This window comes from Cetorhinus maximus, chromosome 17 (assembly GCF_964194155.1).
Source record: "Cetorhinus maximus chromosome 17, sCetMax3.hap1.1, whole genome shotgun sequence".
Classification (NCBI taxonomy): Eukaryota; Metazoa; Chordata; class Chondrichthyes; order Lamniformes; family Cetorhinidae; genus Cetorhinus; species Cetorhinus maximus.
The window spans coordinates 54,738,836-54,760,787 of record NC_135895.1 but is presented as its reverse complement, the minus strand read 5'-3'; the positions used below and the strand labels follow the sequence as shown (position 1 = coordinate 54,760,787).

The window sequence follows — 21,952 nt, the reverse complement described above, 5'->3', positions numbered from 1 at the left end:
TGGATCTGCTTCAGGCCGCATCAACTTCGGGCGCAACCCGAGGGTAGAATTCAGGCCCTAATGTCCACAGTATCTCACAGTTCAGGTTGCTGGTGATTTGAATAGTTGAGATTGTACACACCTGTGTGCTAATTTTATCAAGATCCCACATTCTACTCAAATTCAAGGATCTCCCAATAAAAGTCTCCCAATAATGTATTGGAACACCTGAGAAGTGTTCCAATTACTCAGTGCCCATTTCAAAAAGGTGATTCAAGAGTGGGCTTTAAAATCCCTCTGTTTTCTGGATGATCCTCTTTCCAAAGGGAAAGCCCTCATTGCTGCACTTTCAGTTGATTGGCTTTCAAAAGTCATCTGATAAATGGACCTGCTTTAGCTTATGGCATCTTTCTTTGCAAAATTTGCCTTAACTTTACAGACAGCTAGCGCCAACAATCCATTTCTTGACATCGAGGCATGTATTGGTACTGGAGCCTCTGCCTGCTACTAAATCAGGAATCTCAATTTCATTCCTTAAATTATAGTTTTCAGAAATGGCACTCATGTCTCCTAGCTCTCCAAGCACACCTCACATATTACTTTTCTTGCTGCAGATGGTAGCTATCCTTAACATGAATCATAATTGATATTTTTACACAAATTCAAATGCAGAGTAACTATCATTTACTATATCAGAAACGTTAAAACATTCATTGGTCTTTGGGAAATTTTTGACTTCGCTGTCAGCACAATTTTTCTGTGTAATTTCTGTGCTCTTTCTGATTCAAAACTGTCAGGCAGCTTTCCTTGTTTGTACCTATCTTTGGCTACACCTGCTGTTATGTCCTTAATAATATACCATAAAAATCTGAAGTGAATCTCAGTTTGGATATTCAGAAAGGAATCTGAATTGAACCAATTTTAGCCCCTCTTACTTCACATGTAGCTGGCCATTTAAAAAGAATAGTAACTCCCAGGCCCAGGGGAACCATTTTACCATTTCATTCACCATGGTAAATACTTGCTTCCATTACAACTGCTGTCAGCGACAAAGCTGCTGCATCTAGTAGGTGTGTGCTTTGTTCTTCAGAAGGGATTGATGTCTTTCCCTGCTGCGACTGGGCACTTTTCAGTTCTTTGCCTAAACGACCAACCTTCATTTGTGAACTTAGGCAGTAGTTTTGGTTGATTGTGGCTAAATGATTGTGGAGGCTTCACAACTAGACCCAAAAGCTACCCTCACTAATCATTCATGTACATACAGTTTCTAGCAAGAGTTACTGAATAGCGCTCAGAAGTGGGAATATTAACTGATTTTTCCTCTCCCTATTTCAGGAGAAAGTCCCATGGTAGCAGCAACACCACCCTATCCCCCTAACCAACTAACTCTATATAGATCACAACTTCAACTTGTTTACTGTTCAATAATGGGTCTTGGAACGTCGTGATATAGGTTCTTATACACATGACAGGTGTGACATAGAGCATTGATAGATAATAATAACAACTTGCATGTACATAGCAACTTTAATGTAATAAAAATCCCCCAAAGTGCTTCACAGGAAATTTAGCAGACAAAATTTGGCACTGAATGACATAAAGCGATATTCGGACAGATGGCCAAAAGCTTGGTCAAAGAGATGGTATTATGGGAGTGAATTAAGGAGGAGAGATGGGTAACGAGTCAGAGAAATTTAGTGAGGGGATTTTAGGGCTAGGGCTAAGCATCTGAAGGTACAGCCACCAATCAGGGAGCAGTTAAAATCAGAGATATGTAAGAATTGGAGAGCTGCAGGAATCTTGGAGTGTTGTAGGGCTCGAGGAGGTTACAGAGATCGGGAAGGGTGAAGCCATGGAGGAGTCAAAGGTAAGAACTTTAAAATTGAGCCATTGCTAGAGCAGGAGCCAAGATCAGCAAAGGGTGATCGGTGAACAGACATCAGATTTCCAAGTTTGTGTCAGCTTGACTTAATTGGTGGCAATTGTGCCGCTGAGTGAGGAGATTGTAGATTTAAACCTCACTAAAAATCTGTGCAGATAATCTAGGCTGGCATTGCAGTGCTGAGGCAATGCTGCTTTGTTGGATGTGCTGTAGGAAAATAGGAACAGGAGTAGGCCATTTAGTCCCTCGGCCTGTTCCACCATTCAGTTGGATCCTGGATGGTCTGTGACCTAATTCCAAATTCCTGCCATTGTCCCATATCTCTTAATAATTTGGTTAGCAAAAATCCATCAATCTCAGATTTAAAATTAACGATTGATCAATTGCCATTTGTGAAAGAGAATTCCAAACTTCACCAACCCTTTGTGTGTAGAAGTGTTTCCTAATTTCACTCCTGAAAGGATTGGCTCTAAATGTTAGACTATTACCCTAGTCCTAGCCTCCTCAATCAGTGGAAATAGTTTCTCTCTATCTACCCTATCTGTTCTCTGTAATACTTTCCAAACGTTGATCAAATCACCCCTTAACTTTCTAAGTTCTGAGAAATAAACCCCAATTTGTTCTCATAATTTAACCCTTAGAATCCAGGTATCAATCTGGTAAATATGCTGCTCTCCCTGCAAGACCAATATATCCTTCCTAAGATGTGGTGCCCAGAACTGCTCACAGTACTCTATGTGTGATCTAACCAGGGTTTTGCAGAGCTGTAGCTCTTTTTAAAAATGAGCTATTAAAGGCGTTGAAAGAAGAACAGGGGAATTGTCCTGGTGGCTTGAACATCACTCTTTCCTCAATCAACTCTGTCAAAAATCATCTTTGTTGGACCTTGTGATTCAAACTGGCTGCTGCATCTACCTACAGAACACTGACTGTGCTTCAAGGATAATTAACTGGCAGTAAAGCAAGCAAGCCTTTTGGCTGGTGATAGTATTCTCATCTCTGAGTCAGAGGACTTTGGTTGGGCCTCATTTGTCTCATGTGAACAGAGACCAGAGTGTCAACAGGAAATACAGCCACTTCTGTGCCAACACATATTGCTCCTGCCCAGAAAATTCAAACCTCTGTGCTTCCAATTTGTGACTCAACAGCTGCATTCAAATAAAAGGACAATGTAAAATTTGAGAAAGTCTCCCCTGGGGGCACTCAGTGTCAAATGTGTTGAGTAAAATTCACTAGCACTGCCAGCATGCACATGGTGGAACATCAGTCTCTTCATTGTTTGATCTTTTGAGAATAGCAATGTTTGTAATTACTATAAGTATATAGTTTGCACTTAATACTGTTCATTTTCCTATCAAGTTTGCTTACATATTAAATTTGAATACATTTATTTGATGGTGTATAGCTTGAACCTGTGGTCTGATAGAGTGTAAGTGCTTCCTCTTAGAAAAGAGGAGAAGCATAGAATGACACAGGATCTAAATTCAACCACTCTCTGTGGTAGCAAGTTCCACATTCTCACCACTCTTTGTGTAAAGGAGTTTCTTCTGAAGTCCTTATTGGATTTCTTGATAACTATTTTATATTGGTGGCCTCTAGTTATGCTTTACCCCACAAGAGGAAACATTCGCTCTGCATCCATTCTATCAAAGGGCAAAGGTTGCTGGCTGTTGGTTGTTGGATGTCAATCATCTCAGTTCCAGGGTATCGCTGCAGGTGTTCCTCAGGGTAGTGTCCTAGCCCAACCAGCTTCAGCTGTTTCATCAATGATCAGCACCATTCATGATTCCTCAGATACTGAAGCAGTCCATGTCCATGTGCAGCAAGATCTGGACAACAGACATGCTAGGGTTGACAAGTGGCAAATAACATTCACATTGCACAAGTACCAGGCAATGACCATCTCCAACAAGAGAGAGTCCAACCATTTCCCCATGACATTCAAAGGCATTACCATCACTATCAACATCCTGTGGGTTACCATTGACCAGAAACTGAACTGGACCAACCATATAAATACTGTCTCTACAAGAGCAGGTCAGAGGCTAGGAATTCTGCAGTGAGTAACTCACCTCCTGACTCACTAAAGCCTGTTCATCATCTACAAGGCACAAGTCAGGAGTGTGGTGGAATACTCTGCACTTGACTGGATGAGTGCAGCTCTAACAGCATTCAAGAAGCTGGACACCATCCAGGACAAAGAAGCCCGCTTGACTGGCAACCCATTCACCACTTTAAACATTCACTCCTTCCACCGCCAACTGATGCACAGTGGCAGCAGTGTGTACCATGTGTACCATGGCTCCTTTGGCAACACCTTCCAAACCCGTGACTTGTACCACATAGGAGGACAAGAGCAGCAGATGCATGGAAACACCACTCCAAGTCACTAACCATCCTGACTTGGAATGATACCTGCTCTGTCGTTGGGTCAAAATCCTGCAACGCCCTTCCTAACAGCACTGTGGGTGTCCCTACAATACATGGACTGCATGGGTTCAAGTAAGCAGCACACCACCACCTTCTCGAGGGCAGTTAGGAATGGGCAATAAATACTGGCCTAGCCACTGATGGCAACATCCCATAAACGAATATGAAAATAAACCTTTCATAATTTAAAGATCTCTAGTTGGTAACATCTCAGCAATTTTTTTCATAAGTACAGAGACTCAGCATGTCAACCCTTTCCTGATATATATTATATACGCATGCATATCTGATATTGTCTTTGTAAATTTTCTCTGCACCCTCTCCAGTACCTCTATGTCCTTTTTAATAATATGGCAACAAGAACAGCAAGCAGTAATTTAAGTTTGGTGTAACCAAAGTTTGATACAAGTGAAGCATAACTTTCCTACTTTTCTTTTTTGTCCTTCTAGTAATGAAGCCTCATGCTTGGTCTGCTTTTTTATGGCCTTGCTAACCTGTTGTGCAACCTTTAGTGATTTTTCAGGGTTACAATGCTATATTTAAATGAGGAAAGATGGGAGGAGGTTCAAGTAGAGCATCAACACTGGCATGGAGTGGTTGGGCCAAATGGCCTAATTCTGTACTATATATCCTATGTAATGCTGCGCAAATATGATAGTCATAGGGGTCCACAATAGGCAGTCTTGAAAATTATCAAAGTCTAACAAGGAAATATTTAGAAAACTATCACGGCTATGTTAATTTATTCCAAAACCAGTTGCTGAAGTAGGAAACTAATTGCCAATCTTTTTAATGAACACTACATTTATTTACAGAATGTAACATTACAAACGTCTGCCTCCTCCCTAACCAAAACTCAGTGTCCAAGAAGTCTTTCTTTATACGTCTTGCAGTGTGTCAGTAACCATTTAAGGATTACAACTAGACGTGGTAAGCAAAATGTTTTTTTATGACAGGGAAGCCTCATTGGCCAGGAGGGGGACCAAACCCACGGCTGTGGCGTTATTAGCACCAGGTTCTAGCCATCTGAGCTAACCAGCCGCCAAGACTTTCTTTATAGACACTTTTGTAAAAACAAAATCAATAAATTGAACAAAAATCAATAAATGGGAAAGGATGACAGCCCCTGGTGGAGCACTGTTACTAAAACAAAACATCAAAGGAAACTTACAAAATCAAATCAAAATATCATTACTGGAGGTGATAATACACTCCAGCCCCCATGGTGCCAACCGATCACAGAAAGCCTCTAGCATACTGGCGGACACCGTGTGCTCCCTCTCCAGCACCAGCCAGCTGCGAACATAGCCACGGTAGAGGGGCAGACAGTCGGACTAGACGACCCTCTTGAACGTCCGCTGCCTGGACCTGTTGATGGTTACCAAGTCTTTATAGACTCTTTTTGGGAAACAGAAATCAACAAATTAAACTAAAAATCAATAAAGCAGAGGGGGTGACAGCCCCTGGTGGGGTACTGTAACTAAAACAGAGTGTGAAAGGAAACTTACAAAGAAATTAAATCAAAATGTTATTTCCAGGGGTAATGATGCACCCCAGCCCCCACAGTGTCCACCAATCAAGGAAGGCCCCTAGTGTACCAGTGGATACCATGTGCACCCTCTCCAGGGCCACCCGGCCACGTTAGAGGGGCAGACAGTCGGGTTGGACGACCCCCTCAACCGCCAACTACCTGGACCTATTGATGGCCACCTGCACCTGGTATTCCCAGGCAGTCTCCCATCCAAGTACCAACCAGGCCTGAGTTTGCTTAGCTTCCAAGATCAGATGAGATTGGGTGTTTTCAGACTAATATGGCTGTAGGCAAGTCTTTCTTTATATGTGCTCAAGGCACTTAATCAATCAATGCCCTTCAATGCTCCTTAACCTTAATGATACAATTAACATACCATTAACAAGCTCCAATGTGCAGATTAGCAGCTTAAAACACAAATCTCTTCCCTTATTGTTCTTTATTTCTTCATACAAGATAGTTTAACAGCAGGAATGATAAAGACAAAGGCTTATCTGAGTTCTGTTTCCATGACCACACTACATTATCTAAATATTGGGTAGGGAAAGGCCCATTATGGTTCGTAGGGGAAATAAGATCCCCTTACAGGAGTGACAAATGACAGTGAACTCAAGCAGAATGTGTGGTATGAAAAGCCCATAGATAGAACAGATAACAGGAAAGGATTTTCACATGGATCTAAACTAGCATTGAATGCTTGCACCAACAAATAAATCAACTGCAAAGTAGCTGCTAAAAATAAAAGAAATGCTTGTGTAATACTTAGGAAATAAAATGGAGAAAATGACAACAGGTGTGAAGTTCAAGGAATGTTGGAATGCTCCTGAACCAGACTTATTGCTCTGGAAATTTTTATTTCTCAGTTAAGTGTCTAAAGCTCAACAAATAATTTAACATCAACTTTTTACTATAGATGAAGTAGTGACCCAGAAGATGTTTGAATTTTCTCGCAGATCAACAGATTAATAAATTATATGTCAATGCTCTCTAAAATATCGTCAAGTCAGATTTCAGCTAAACTATGACGCAACTGTCAATATTCTCTACCTGAGAATGAACAAATTACATGGAGCTTCAGAAATCTGATCCATTAGCCAGGTTTACCAAAACATAAATATAACCATCCGGAAAAGGAAAGACCAATACTAAAAACCCCAATGACAACAAGTAGTATAACACTGATTTTCAAATAATGCTAAATCCATATAGACTCGCTATAAATGCTAGAGTCAATCATTCTGCATGGGTAACTTATGACAGTGGATAACAAGAATAGCTTGACCATTATTGTTGTTAGTCATGAAAGTGAAAGCTGTCAAACAAAATCATTATCCACTCTAAACCATAGATGTAATTCTACCTGAATAAAGAAAGCAAAATTATTAATAGTTATGAATGCAAAGAGTAGGTCTTGGCATATTATATTCGATGAAAACTAAGTCTATTGACTACTTTTTTATTACCATTTGAAATATATAGAATGTTTGAACATGTCTTTTAGAACATCAACTCCCGGGGAGTTTCAGAGGAGGCTTCATGAGGCATCTAAAAATCTAAAAGGAATCATTGCCACAGCAATTACATTTATTCTATGGTAAAAATGAACAAGACCACGATCAGCAAGTGGGAACTCTTCTGAAGTGATGCTAACAAAATGCATCAAACTACACAAGGATAAAATGAAGCTCATGGAAAGAAAAAAATAGCTCATTGGTTATAAAGCATTTTGGGATGTCCTGAGGTCATAAAAAGTGCTCTATAAATGCAAGTCTACCTTTCTTTCTTTGCATCAATTTGCTGCTAAGTTATCAGAGTGAACTGAGTACCCTGATGACAAGCAGTAGTGAAACGGTGCCAAAACCACATGCCAGTGACTTTATATGTCACTGACATTGTATGAACTCAATTCTAGAACTGTTAAATGTTTTAACCTACAGATTGTTATCTTTGTCATTCAAAAGTTATTACTTAAAAGTTTAATTTCTTTTCAGGTGGAACATGCATCAATATTGGTGTAACTTTGTTTCTATAATTAAGTGTAGGAGGTCTCTGACCCGAAACTGTACAACTGACAATTGCATGAAATTAGATTGAAATGGTTGAACAGTAAAGAGCACATTTGTTCCCAATGGAAGAAATACAACAAAACTCTCTCATTTTAAAATATGCTTCTTTCTCCCTACCTTTATTGTCCCCGTGTCAGACAATATTCATTTGCTGAATGGTTCTCTGGCAACCTACTCTAAAGGCTTCATGAGATGCATAAGCTTGGCCTGTAGTAATTTTGACTTTCCTTTTGCTTCTTATAAGGAAATGTATAGTGTCAGCTTAGTGACTTCAACTTTGGTTTGTGTTTTTGAGTAAAACCGATATCTTAATTCTGTAAAGTAGGGAGTCATATTTACTGTGAAATTTAACACAAGCTATGATTTTTTGATATAAGCAAATGGACAATATTAAGTACAGCTGTTTTTCTTGCTATTTTACTTTCTGCTTAAAAATGGCAATATTAGTTGCATGATAAATCTCACTAAAATTTGTTCTTTTCTTTTTGAATATTCACTTCACCGTATATACTTCTTGCATGTGGTCTAAATATGTTGTAGGTTCAGGCATCATAATTCTGAATTGAATGTAATTTATAATCTAAAGAACATAAATGAACATGCTAAGCAATTCTATAAATCAGTGTGAATCTCAAATTGCATGCATCAAAATATAAAATATATCAAAATTAAACAAATAGACCATTCTATTTGCTTTTTAAATGCTTTTTAAGTTGAATAGTTAGGACAGAAATGCACAGGGCACATGGAGAACAGTATAGCATCCTATAGATTCCATAATGTGCATTCACTAGTTTCGTAAGTCTGACAGTTATATACTAACTACACCCAATTCGCCTAAGAAAACCCTGGTTTATTCTCCAGCACAAGTAGTGATGATGGTTGATGAAAAGCTAGCTTACGAGAAATGGCAGTACAAGATTGGTGTTGGATTCCTTCACACTACCCAGGCCAGCTTCCACTATCGTGTGTATGGATGTGAGTAGCTTCTGCATATGGGTCTCTTGTTTATTTTTTAATATTCTGTCCTGTGACGTGAGCGGCCCTGGCAAGGTAAGCATTTGTTGCCCATCGCTAATTTCCTTGAGAAGGTGTTGATGAGCTGTCCTCTTGAATAGCTGCGGTCCATCTGGCGTAGGTATACACACAGTTCTTGTCGACAGGGAGTTCCAGGTTTTTGGCCCAGCAACAGTGAAGGATCAACTATATAGCTCTAAGTCAAGAGGGTGTGTGGCTTGGAGAGGTGGTGGTGTTTCCATGCATCTGCTGCCCTTGTCCTTTTAGATGCTAGAGGTCACGAGTTTGGGAGGTGCAGTCGAAGGAGCATTGGCAATTGCTGCAGTGCATCTTGTAGACAGTACAAGCTGTTGCCACTGTCGGTCGGTGATGGAGGGAGTGAATATTTATGATGGTGGCTGGGGTGCCAATCAAGCGGGCTGCTTTGACCTGGATGGTGTCAGGTTTCTTGAGTGTTGTTGGAACTGCACTAATCCAGGCAATTGGAGAGTATTCCTCCTGAATTGTGCCTTGTAGATGGTGGAAAATCTTTGGGGAGTCAGGAGATGAGTTACTTGCCACAGAATTCCCAGTCTCTGACCAGCTATTGTCACCACAGTATTTATTTGGCTGGTCTAGCTAAGTTCCTGGTCAATGATGACCCTTCAGGATGTTAATGGTGGGAGGTTTCAGTGATGGTAGTACCACTAATGAACATCAAGGGGAGATGGTTAGATTCTCTCTTGTTGGAGATGGTCAGTGCCTGGCACTTTTGTGGTGCAAATGTTACTTGCCACTTGTCAGCCCAAGCCGGAGTGTTTTCCAGGTCTTGCTGCATTTGGACATGGACTGCTTCACTATCTGAGGAGTTGCAAACACTACTGAACTACTGCAATCATCATTGAACATCCCCACTTCTGACCTTATGATAGAGGGAAGGTCATTGATGGAGCAGCTGAAGATGTTTGGGCCCAGGGCACTACCCTGAGGAACTCCAGCAGTGTAATCTGAGGCTAAGATGATTGCCCTCCCACAACCACAACAATCTTCCTTGCAATGTATGACTCCAACCAGTAGAGAGTTCCTCCCCACCTCCCCTACCAGCCCCCCGCCCCCGATTTCCGACTTCCATTGTCTTCAATTATACCAGCCTTTGTTTCCAATCAAACCCACAAAGGTGAATGTAGGTATAACTCAGCAGGGCAGTGAATACATTTGAACTCCACAATGTGCCCTAGATCCTCATCCACCACTATCACAGCTACCCCTTCCTCAGTAGTGCTCAGTGCCTCATCGCCATGCATCACTGCTGATGACTGTTGGTACCAAGGCAAATGTGGCTCTATGGACTTAATTGGAGGATCCATATTGGTATTGTATTGTCCACATGGCAACAATGAATGTATGTGAAAATATTTTTATAAAGTACAGGAACGCATGAACACAAGAAACAGGAGTAGACCATATGGCCCATTGAGCATGCTCTGTCATTCAATATGATCATGGCTAATCTTGTGCTTGAACTCATATATAATGTCAATTGCAGAATGCCTGACCAATTTAGTACATAACAAGTTTTGAACTGTCCTTCAAGTTACACAGAACCCACATTTCCAACTTCTTCCTAAACAACAATTGCCAGTTGTTAATGTTCTTTGAGTTCAGCGCCTTTTCAACACTGCCTCCTTTTTTCCTGTGCCAGTTTTGTCTTTCAACAATAGAGCAGTGTGGACTGACCTATGGAAATTTCTTCCGTTACTACATTCTTTCTCCCACCATGCCAGTCATGTAACTGGCAGTGCCATGCTAATTTTTGGTTGCAACACAATACTAATTGCATTTGATTTTTGCAAATATATGTTTGCCTCATGTCCATATAGGTCAAATGCTGCTATTTCACACTAATATTGGAGCTTCACCTTTGTTATGCAATATTTTCTTAATTTTTTGCTGGACCTTTCTAGATATTACCATGGCATTCTCCTGCTTCAGTCACATGCTCTCATCCTTGGCTCCTCCTTTGCACATTTAGGTGCTGTTCTCCCTCTTCTTCTTGTAATGAAGTCACAGGGACTTGCTGGGTTTGGATGATAAAACATTTCTGTTGAAATTAAGCCATTTTTCTACTAGTTTTAAATATGCCACAGCTGGACTAACACATTTATGCTAGTTAAATACCATGTTAACTCCTTGTAATGCTTTGAATCTTTGGCTGGAATCTTCTGTTCTGGAGTCTAAGTTTGGTGGTGGGTATGGAAGTGGGAGTGATTTCTGCTGTCGGGGTGGGGTGGGGGGGTGGGCTGACCACATGCGATCTTGCACTGTTCAGCTCATTAAGTATGCATCCTTGAGGAGCTCGCTGATTCTCATGGTCGGGATAGGCAGGAAGTTGCTGTTCCCGCCGTTACCTCATGGGGTCAAAGGTCTGGGCAGTGTATTTAAAGGTCATCCGGAGATCCTGCACTATCCTTCCCACCTTGGCCCGGCCACTGCTCCACCCTTCCCCAACTAACCCTTCCTCCCTTCCCTTGGTAACCCTCCACGTAACTTGTGCTGCCACCATCTGGTCTCAAGCATGGGATGGCATTTACAGATACTCCCCAAAGAGAAAAATGCAGTGGCAACTCACTATTAAGTGTGGAAGGAGTCTATCTCGCCAGGTGCAAGCCACTTACGTGCAATCGTAAAAGTGAACGTTCTAATTTCTTGCTAGAGCGGAACTTAATTTGGAGGGAGGACTTAATTCTGGCGAGCTGGCCTTTTAATGAGCATGCATGACGTGCTAATGTATGCAAAAGGGCTTCCCAACATTGCTCGTTGAGAAGCTCAGCCCACCTTACCTTTAACCTGCCTTTAAAGTCCCAAGAACACAATTGCTAAAGCTCATCCCACCATTGGGGAACTAATTTTTGGCCTCACTCCTAATTATGTTCACCGCCCACCAAGCTTCCTGCTGCTGGCAGGACCGGAAGATTCCGCCCATTGAATTTACAGTACGAGATGCCACTTGGTCAACTGAGCTCTACATAATTTCCATTTTACTACATTTTCCTTTTCAAATCATTGGCCAATTTCTTTTTTAAATTGTTCAGATCTTTTCTTAATAGCCACATAATTATTCCATGTTTGAAAATTCTCTAAATGAAAAACAAACTCTTCTAACTATGTTTTTCCAATGATAATCCTGAGTTTATGCGAGCTTGTTACCAATCAGTGAATGATCTTTCACTATTTTCTCTCCGTACAAAAACTTTTGTAATTTTGTAAACCTCCGATAGATATCTCATTAACCATCTTAGTGAAAAAGTTCCCATTCCTTTTAACCTTTCTTTATAATTATAGCCTCTTTTTCAGCTATCTTTATAGTAAATATTTACCGGACGCTTTCCATAACTCTAAAATTCCTCCTATAATGGGGTGCCCAAACCACAAACTGTAATCAAATTTTACCTAACCAATGTTTCTACAAATTCAATATCATCTCTTACTCTTACATTCAGAGCCCACCCTCCAACGCCCGGCCCGTATAAATCACGGAATTCCATTTACCTTTTCATTCTCCTTAGTACTTGTACTCCCACCTTTAAAGATCTGCACATCTATACTCCTAGATCTCTTGGTTCCCTGGCTCTGTTAAGTACCCTGCAATTTAGGGTATGCATCTTTCACAAATGAGTTACCTTACATATATTTGCATTGAACTTCATCCCACTTATCCATTCTATGGGCGGACTTTTCCCAGATTTGCACTAAGTGCAGTAGCTGGCAGGCAAAATGGCGTCCTACCCGCCACCGCCGATGGCGGGTTTTCGCACCGTATTGTCCCAAACCCGCCTCATTATTTTTGCATTCCCAGGAAACACGCCATTTCCATGGCGGGTGGGTTCTCATTCGCCCTCCCGCCATCACCTCGCTGTTGCATCATGCCGGCCACCATCATTAAAAGGCAGCTGCCAGCACAGCGCTCATCGCTACCAGCTCACCACCACTGCCTGGGAGACATGGCCAGCAAAGGGTAAAAGACTGCAACCCCCTGCTTCAATGACGAATCTCTCAAGTGACTGTTGGATGTCGCGGAGGCCCGCCGGGATATACTCTACCCCCACTCTGGCCACAGGATGGGTACTAAAATCACCAACTTGGCTTGGGGGGGCAGTGGCAGCAGTGGTCAGTGCAAACGCCCTGCAGAGGAGGACAGCCACCCAGTGCCGCAAAAGGATGAATGACCTCTTCTGTTCTGCCAGGGTAAGTCACTCTTCTCATCACTCTCAACTCACACACTCACAAACCCATCATGCATCCACAGGGATCTCACTCACTGTCAGTTCAAGGGATATCACCATTCACTATCTCACACACACCTGTGTTGTCCTCAGCCCATTCATGAGACCGCTCACTACCCGCACAGGCCAGGCATACTTATCATCTGGCCCGGCAGGAGTCCTGATACACTCTCCCCATCTCTATCCATGCAGGACAAACTGGCACACAACAGGAGGGAAAAGTCGCAGACCAGTGGAGGAATGCTGGAGTTCAAGGTCCTTACGGAGTTTGAGAACAGAGCCATCCAGCTGGTTGGCGATAATTGGGACTGATCCTGCACTGACGGTGAGGTCGGCGCTGCTCTACCAAGTGAGGATCCAGCAGTGCAACATTCATCAAACAACCATGCCGTGAGTAATGTGTTCCATGCCACAGACCACTGCCATGCACCAATTATCTTCCCTTGTTACCACAGCCCATCACTCCAAGAGCTGAAGCAGTCCAAGACCCAGGGCCTCCAAACCAGTTCGGAAGGGACATCTGAAGGGGAACTGGAGTGCACCTCACTACAAGTTCCGTCATAGCGCTCACTCACACCCTCCACTAGCGCAGACATACACACCTCGGTGGGACCTAGCTCTAGGATGGGCACGGGATCAGATCCACAGCAGGCGGCGGCAGGGACTTCCCAGGTCCCCAGTAATCGGAGGGCTGCTGGAGGCCAGGTACCTGTTGAGTCCAAGTCAGATGATGAGCCTCTGGACTCGGTCATGTCGCAGTTGCTGGAGTTGCAAAGGCAAGCTCGGGAACAGCAGGAAGGGACGTCCGCTGCACTCCTCAAATTGCAAGGCACGGTGGAGGAGTCCGTCTGTCTTCAGGCTGATAGCATCGGCATTGCAACACACTGAAGTCAATACTGGCAAGATGACGGCTGCCATGGAGACCTTGGTCGCTCCTGCACTGCTGTGTGGGCTTAACTCCATCGCTGATGCCATAGTTGACCTCCAACAGTGTGTATGCAAGAGGGGTGCCGGGCAGCTCAATGTCACTCTAGCTACCCTTTCCCCTCATGGAGTCAGCCAGGGGCCTCGGGCACCCATAGGGAGGAGGAACAGCAGGTGCACACTCCGGTGCCATCCATCCAGGTGACTCTGGGAGTATCTGGCCCATCCAAATCCCCCCTTCCTGTGACCTCCACAGCTCCAGCTTCAGAGGCCAAGGAGAGCGCTACTGCCACACAGCAGGACCCCGAAAGCAGGCCAGGGCCCTCCAAGTCTCAGCCCTCCAGAGGACACCCGCTAAAGTTATCACAGACAGGGTGTAGCAGTCAGCAGGCTGCCTTCACCTCTGCTGTGGATGTCCAGGGAGCACCAAGATATCGAGGCAGGGTTAGGGCAGTTAATGAAGTAGTTGCACAGCCTGGTGTTGTACATAATGTTCACTATTGTCAATAAACTCTTAATAATGTCTCCCTGCCTGTGGCTCCTTGTTCTAAGAGCAGTGTTCTTGTCACTCAGATGTGAAACCTTTATGCACAAGATAAAACGCAGGTGTCTCAGTCCAGGGCCTCTTCCCTGTGTGGCCTTCAGACACAGTGATGGTCCAGCCTCACACTCCCTGGAAACATTACTGAAACCTGCACCTCAGTGGTGCTGGTCATTGCAGCCAGAATGTATTGGGCAGGCGCCACAGAGTTCTCTCATTCTCTCTGTGTGCTCTCAGCACCTTTAAGGTGGGGCTGGGCCCCATCTCACCAGCATCTGCGACCAGTGATGCTGTTCACCAGCTCCTGAAGGGCTGAGGTGCTGAAGGCGGACACAGCATCAGATACATCTGAAATTTCATGGCTGCGTCTCTAAGATGGCCCTGATCATGGAGCGCAAACGAGCTGCCCTCGACCAGACAGGAGTCAGACAGTCTCAGAGGCAATGTGAAGATTTATGGAGTGTCCTCACTGCATGTTGTCATCATGCTCCTGCGGTCGAGTGACTATTAAGGCCTCCACTACGTCTCCATGACAGAAGAATTCTCACAGAGGCTTTTGGCGCTGTCATAAGCCAGACTGGAGTCAAATGTTCACAACTGTGATGTGAGGATCTATGGGGGCACCTCACTGCGTGCCGTCATCATTCTCCGCAAATCTGCCAGCTATGAGGGCATCCTGAGCATGCCTGCCTCGTCTAGCCAGTGCAAGAGCCTCATCCCCATCATTGTCACCACTCAGGATCTCCTCACCCTCATCCCCACTGCCATCCTCCTCAACCGAGGAGCCCTCCAGCTGCTCCATCTCCTCCTCAGCCAGCTCCTCTCCCTGTTGGAGCACTAGGTTGTAAAGGGCGCAGCAGACATTGACAATGCATGACACCCTCTGTGGACTATATTGCAGGGCTCCACCCGACCAGTCCAGGCACCGGAACTGCATCTTCAGCACCCTGATGGTCTGCTCCACCACGTTGCAAACTGCAGCATGAGTCTCATTATAGCGTCGCTGTGCTGTAGTTTGAGGCCACCACACTGGTGTCCTCAGCCACATCCTCTGCGGGTAGTCCTTGTCTCTGAGGAGCATCCCTGCAGCTTCTGTGGACCCTGAAAGAGTGCAGGGATCTGCAAATGACTGAGGATGTAGGCGTCGTGCATGGTCCCTGGAAACCGTGCACATAGCTGCAGGATGTGTTTCTGGTGGTCGTATACTAGCTGCACATTCAGTGAGTGGAAGCCCTTGCGGTTGATGAAGTCCGCTGAGTGTAGCGATGGAGACCTGAGCGCCACATGGGTGCAGTCAATCGTACCCTGAACCTGTGGGAATCCCGAGATCAGGGCGAATCCAATGGCCCTTGCATCCTGGCTGTCCCGGTCCCGGGCAAAATGCATCAAGTTGTGTGCCATGGAGAAGATGGCATCTGTGACCTCATGGATGTATTTGTGGGTGGCGAATTGTGAAATCCCACAGAGGTCACCTGTGGAGCCCTGAAAGGAGCCACTGGCATAGAAATTGAGCACCTCAGTCACTTTCATAGCCACTGGCAGTGGATGCCCTCCATGTCCCCTTGGCACCAAGTCCTGCAGTGAGTGGCAGATGTGAGTCACCAGGTCCCTAGATATGCAAAGTCGTCGGTGACACTGGTTCTCAGTCATCTGCAGGAATGGCAGGTGGCATCTATAGACCCTGGGTGTCGCTAGGCACCGACCAGTCAGTGCTGTTGCTCCTGGGCATTGTATGTGGGAGCCCCTGTTGCCCCTTCTTCATGAGGTTGCTGCTCCTGCCTTTGCGTGGCCAGGTGCCTCAGTCACTCTCTCCTCAGTCTTTTACGGTCTCTGTAGGCCATCAGGCATACAGCTAGGTCACCAGGATCCATGATCCTGACGTGGTCCCCCTGCAGCATGAAAGAGAAAGACTTGGTTAGCATCCTTTCCTGAGCCTGTGTGATGGCCCCTTAACGCTTTCTGGGAAGTGCTGGCCACCCCTTGGATGGACACAGATGAGTGCGCTGCATGGCTGCCCTGTGAACCTGCGACAAGGGGGACACTGGTCCAAACCGGGATGCTGAGATTACAAGGGGCTGTGAGTGCTTCCAGCAGTGACTGGTACATGGCTAGCATTGGCGAGGAGATTGTACCACATGTGCAGTCCAACTGCTGCACAGGCCAGTAAAGTGGTCATGGACTCGCAGTCTGTACCGGGGTGGTGGGTAAGGTCTGGAGGGCTTGGTGACACATTGGTGCCTCTGCATTGCTTGCATGGTCGGGCAGGCTAGGAGCCTGACCCCAATCATATCACTGTGGCTGCGCCTGATCTGTCTTAGTTGCAGAGGGATGGTCAGTTTATACAGGTGTCCCTACTGTGTGGCCACTTCCCTCACCTACCCTGCCCCTCACCTTGATTGCTTGTGCACTGGATCCAACGCCAGGGCAGCAGTTGCCCCCGGACACTCCTACCCCGAGTGCAGTCACCTCCGGGGCCAGGCAGCAGTTGCCGCTGCACACCCCCCACTAACTACAGTCATTTCTGGGCCCGGGCGGCACTTCATCCAGGCCCCCCAGTGCCCCTGAAGCCTGCAGAGCAACAGGTGACCCTGGCGAATTCTGCAGAACGATACTGTTCACTCACCTCCAGTGCCCCCAAAGTAAAGGCTGCCAAGTGCACATTGCTTGTGCGCTGTTGTGAAACACATCGACGTACTTTCCCGCCGATGTGGACAGATGATCGGGTGGGGGTCCAGAGCCTGGCGGTATGGCCTTTAATCAGATGTTGATGTATTACAATGAGCTCCCCGCCGACCGTTGGCAGGAAACGCGGCCCACTGTCGGTGGGCTGAGCGGACGATCGTGACCTGCCTTCCCGCCATCGTGAACCAGATCGCGCCATATTGTCCGTGCACGCCAACTATCACGCCTGCTGCCAGCGGGCACAGAAAATTCCACCCTATGTCTGTTTGCAATCTCCTGTATCCTTCCTTGCAGTTTGCATGCCCTACAACCAGGAAATGTCAATATCATTCTTCTTCCATCTCCAAATCATACGTATAAGTGGAAAACAAAAGAGCAGCCAGCACAGATCCCCGGTCACACCACAACCTGCACCCCAGGAAACAATAATTTATCCTTAAAGACCTCCAAAGATCTATGCACATGCACCCCTCTGTCCCTGCACATTCTTTAGAACTGTGCCATTAAGTCTATATTCTCCTCTGCCAAAATACAGACCTCACAAGTATTTGTCAAAACTTCTATGATCTTGGAAAGAAAATGAGTCAGCAAAAAAAGAATAATTTTCACCAAAATAATTCACTTTACTTCTTGGTTCATTCACTTTGTAAAAAAAACAAAAGAAAAACGACAAAGCATTGTTTTTAAAGATTCTAATGCCGCTTTAAGGGCCAAACTTTAAAAAATCCAAATTGTAAGATCATCAATAGTTAGTCAAAACTAGTTATCTAGTTATGATCAACGGTCCTTTTACTTTTTGTGGAATGTGTACGGGATTTTTTTAAGAGCATGGCCACTTTAAATGTTTTTTGTGGGGCCGCAAAAGTGCAGTAATTTAAAAGAGCCGACTTGTACATGGCCGGTGGGACTTTCAGGTTGTGTGCACAGCTTAGAGACAACACTGGTTATGACTTATGAGAACAATTTTCAATCAAACTATAGTTTTAAATACGTACTGCCAGATGAATAACTGTCTGCATGAGGCCTGAGCTGTCCTGTGATTTTTGGAACCAGCTCAAAATCAAAGCTTTTCCTTACCTTTTGAAGTAAGCCGGTTATTCTGTAAGTTAAAAGTCTCCAGATTCTGAAGCCTTGATAACTCCTCCATAGGGATCACCTCTAAAGCATTGTTCTAAGTAACAAGAAATGACAAGAGCACATTGAGTTGCTGCCAGCATTTCTGAACTTATGTTCTATAGTTTTAAATATAGATGATGATAAGTCACTGTGTGAAGTCTCTGTAGCTTTCAGTGGAGGGAAGTTTTCAGTAGATACAGCCTTATAATTAATATGTAAATCAAAAAATTACATGTAAAACAAAACAGAATGACAATAGCCCTGCAGCACATTAAACTTCAGTGGTTATTACATCAATAGGCTACTTCCATAGCATACTTATGCCAAGGCAAACACTACAAATATTGCCAACTCCAGAGAGATTTTTCTGCAACTGATCATGTATATTAAAGATTTGGCTGAAGCATGTTTGAAATGCCAATGCACATATTCTGCAATTTTCAAAACAACATCCTTCTGTTCACCATCTTCAGGGCATTTTAATAGCATTTTTTGAGATACAGCACATGGTGAATTAATTCATTGTGTGGAAGGGCTTTGATAATTGGAGTAAAGTCCCAAGCAATTTTCACACTTAAGTTAACAATGAACTTTCTTCTGTCACTTTGGATCTTCCCAAGCACATCCCAATCTTTTTATTAATACAGTTACACTGGTTAAAGGATTTTTGGGAATGCCATCATTTTGGAATGGATTCTGATTGATAAATATGATTTATAGTTTATTTCTTGTTGTTGTTTTAACAGAAAATGACATCCCATGACATGTCACTTACAATGCAAATTACAATTGTCTTGAATGTATTAATTCTGTGAACTGTCATTTTCAAAATGCATAAAACAGTTATTCAAAAATTACTATCAATAATGAAGTAATTTAGGAGTTATGAAGTTATTTTGGCATGAAATCGAGTTTCAACCTTTAAGAATTTGAATGCAACAATGATGTCCATTTTTACCTTTTCTCAGTAAATGTCCAAAAGGTGAGGGTGAGTTGGTAAATGCACTGCTCAGTTTAGAAGTAATCCACACAAACCTTGCAGAAAGATGCAGTTTCATTCCTGGCCTTAGCTAATTCAGGTAGGGTGAAAATAGTGGCACTATGACTGGCTTCAGTGTGCCTGGCCTTAGCTGCCTACCTATTCCTAACCTCTATCCAGTAGCTAGGCTCAGCTGTATTGTCAGATAGCCTGTTGATGCTAATTACCAAAATTTACACAAGATCACTTAAGTTAAATACCAGAGAAGGTTTAGCCTGCATCAACATGAAGAATGTCAGGACAAGTCAGGAGCAGGAGAGGGAGAACCTGGGGTAGCAGAAGAAGTGATAGCGACAGACAGCTTTTTATTAAATACAATTGGAAGACAAACAATTACCGCAGCTCTTGGTAATCAAATGGAAGTGCAAGTATAGCTAACAGTTAATTTTTGCAGAGGGTCAAGACAAAGATCGTGCAGAAGGATTTATCCTATCCCTTACCTGCAAAGATAGGTGCAATATTGACTTTGATAAGTTCCTGGGAAATTCCTTTAAATCCACCCCACCACAATCTACGGTTCCATCCAGGTTACAGCTGCAATCAGGAGGGCAATAAGACACTTGCACTTCAGGAGCAGTTGTCCCTCCTGTGTGATTCTCCATTGAGTCAGAGAAATCATTTTCCTCACACATAGCACTGCAGCTAAAGCTCAGGAGCCACAGCAACAATGGGTACCCAGTGCTCCAATTCATTTTACCTCCTAAAAGAACATAATCCATTTAATTTTTAACACATACTAGTTAGGGTAGAATGTTTCATCCTCCCTGATATGAGTTTTCAACTTAAGTTCTATTACTTTTTATCATTATTTTCTAAATAAACCTGATTATTTTGATTTATCAATAATGCAAAAAAGAAAATTGGCCTGAAATACAATTTAACTTTTTAAACATATATAGTTTGTAATGCATTTAAACTTCCAATCGATAAAGTATTCCGTTATCCATCATGATACACACATTAAAATTAAAAAAACACATGAATATATTCAATAAGAGTTAAATATTTTGATATGATTTAGTTATTTTATGAGCTGTACATTTTTACATTAAACTGGTAACAATATTATTAATATTGTTGTTTCAATAAGAGGACTTAGCCCACCTACCTTCATTAGCTCTTAACAATTAATTCAGTGTTAAGCTTCACAACGAGAACAAGTGGTTTTCATGTCTCAAAATTGTCCTGGGTTTGGAGAAAATTTTCAGAGGAAAAGAAAGATCCTTTCCAGATGTGGAATGAAATATGAAGACACTGCATTGATTTCTGAACAGAACTTCCACACTTCTTCAGAAATGTGAAAAAAAGTGCTTAGGCTTACTCTAGAGCTATCATGTAGAAAAACACAATTCTGCAAAGACAGTTCTAGAGGAAATCTCTGAAAAGCCAGGTCAAAGCATGCTATCAAACAGACTCTTTTTATATCTAATCACACATTTTTCATTTGGCTAAGAGCCATAATAACACAGAGAAACATGTCAAACCCAGAAATAACACACCACTTAGAGTGAAAGCAGGAAAATGCCACGTATTAAATTTAACACCAAATACTAAATTCCTAAAACCAGAATCCTTGCACCATTCACTAAACACTGAGATAATTACTAACAGGACAGAAATAATGGCATTCTATTTGAAGAAGTAGCTGTTTGATTTAGACCAGTCTGGATAATCAAAGACTTACTTTGTAAAATAACAGTTTCCAAATACGCAGTGATTGGAATTGATTACTATTGGCTATAATCACGGTCCTGATGACCCTACCTTGAACCCATCCTACAGCAAACTACACCCACCTAAACATTTCATAAGTAAGAAAAACAAAAGCCACATAAACTTTATTCTCACTGTATTAATTTAATTTTACATAAAGAACTCATTACATTTCTAGATGAAGTAACAATCATTGTCTTTTCTTTTGGTTGCCAGTAAACTTAGGTTTAATTTACTGCAATAGCAAATACAGCACCAATGTACAATTGTTTACACCATGACTATATCTTCAATAATTAGAAGGAAATGCTGCTATATAGCATATATTTTAATCTGAACTCCTAGTAACTTAGTATTCCAGGGGTGGCTGTGTTTTCTGTCTAATAAGTTAAAAGCTTACATTTCCAGTTAATTACTAATAAACCATCAGAAGATTCACATAACAAAATAATTTGAACAGGTTTCTGTCCCAATGTCATGCAGACTGATACGCACCTGAGTCTGTTTAAAATCAACGCATAAAGAGCCTATTCAACTGAACAGAGGCAAACAATGCTCCCAAGTGTAACCTCAAGTTATTGCTTTGTCTTTTCTTCCTGCCGGGTGTTACTCTGGCTCGCAGTTTCAGTAATGAGGTGGCGTCAGAATATTTTACTTCAGTTTAGGTTGGATTGACAATCATATTTAAGTCTTGCATCTATCCTTGATAAGGTACCAACCTCAACAAAGTTCTCTAAAGGAATAAGGCTTCACAACAGTGTCTGATTCAA

The 21,952-nt window shown here is 43.1% G+C and overlaps 1 protein-coding gene and 1 pseudogene across 3 annotated transcripts in view; both read right to left on the bottom strand.

Moving 5' to 3' along the window:
* podn (podocan) overlaps positions 1 to 21,952 on the bottom strand; it is a 60,623-nt gene extending 38,671 nt beyond the window's left edge. Inside the window, exons 1-3 of one of the 3 annotated variants that reach the window (XM_078561221.1) lie at positions 21,678 to 21,948; positions 19,910 to 20,169; positions 18,392 to 18,485 (exon numbers count right to left, since the gene is read on the bottom strand). In XM_078561221.1, coding sequence (XP_078417347.1) covers positions 18,392 to 18,485; positions 19,910 to 20,161 — 346 coding nt within the window. In that variant the 5' untranslated portion in view covers positions 20,162 to 20,169; positions 21,678 to 21,948. Of the gene's footprint in view, positions 1 to 18,391; positions 18,486 to 19,909; positions 20,170 to 20,577; positions 20,849 to 21,677 lie in introns of those variants that run through there. The other 2 variants (XM_078561222.1, XM_078561223.1) reach the window with 2 other exon arrangements.
* Positions 5,996 to 6,114, bottom strand: LOC144692857 (5S ribosomal RNA; annotated as a pseudogene).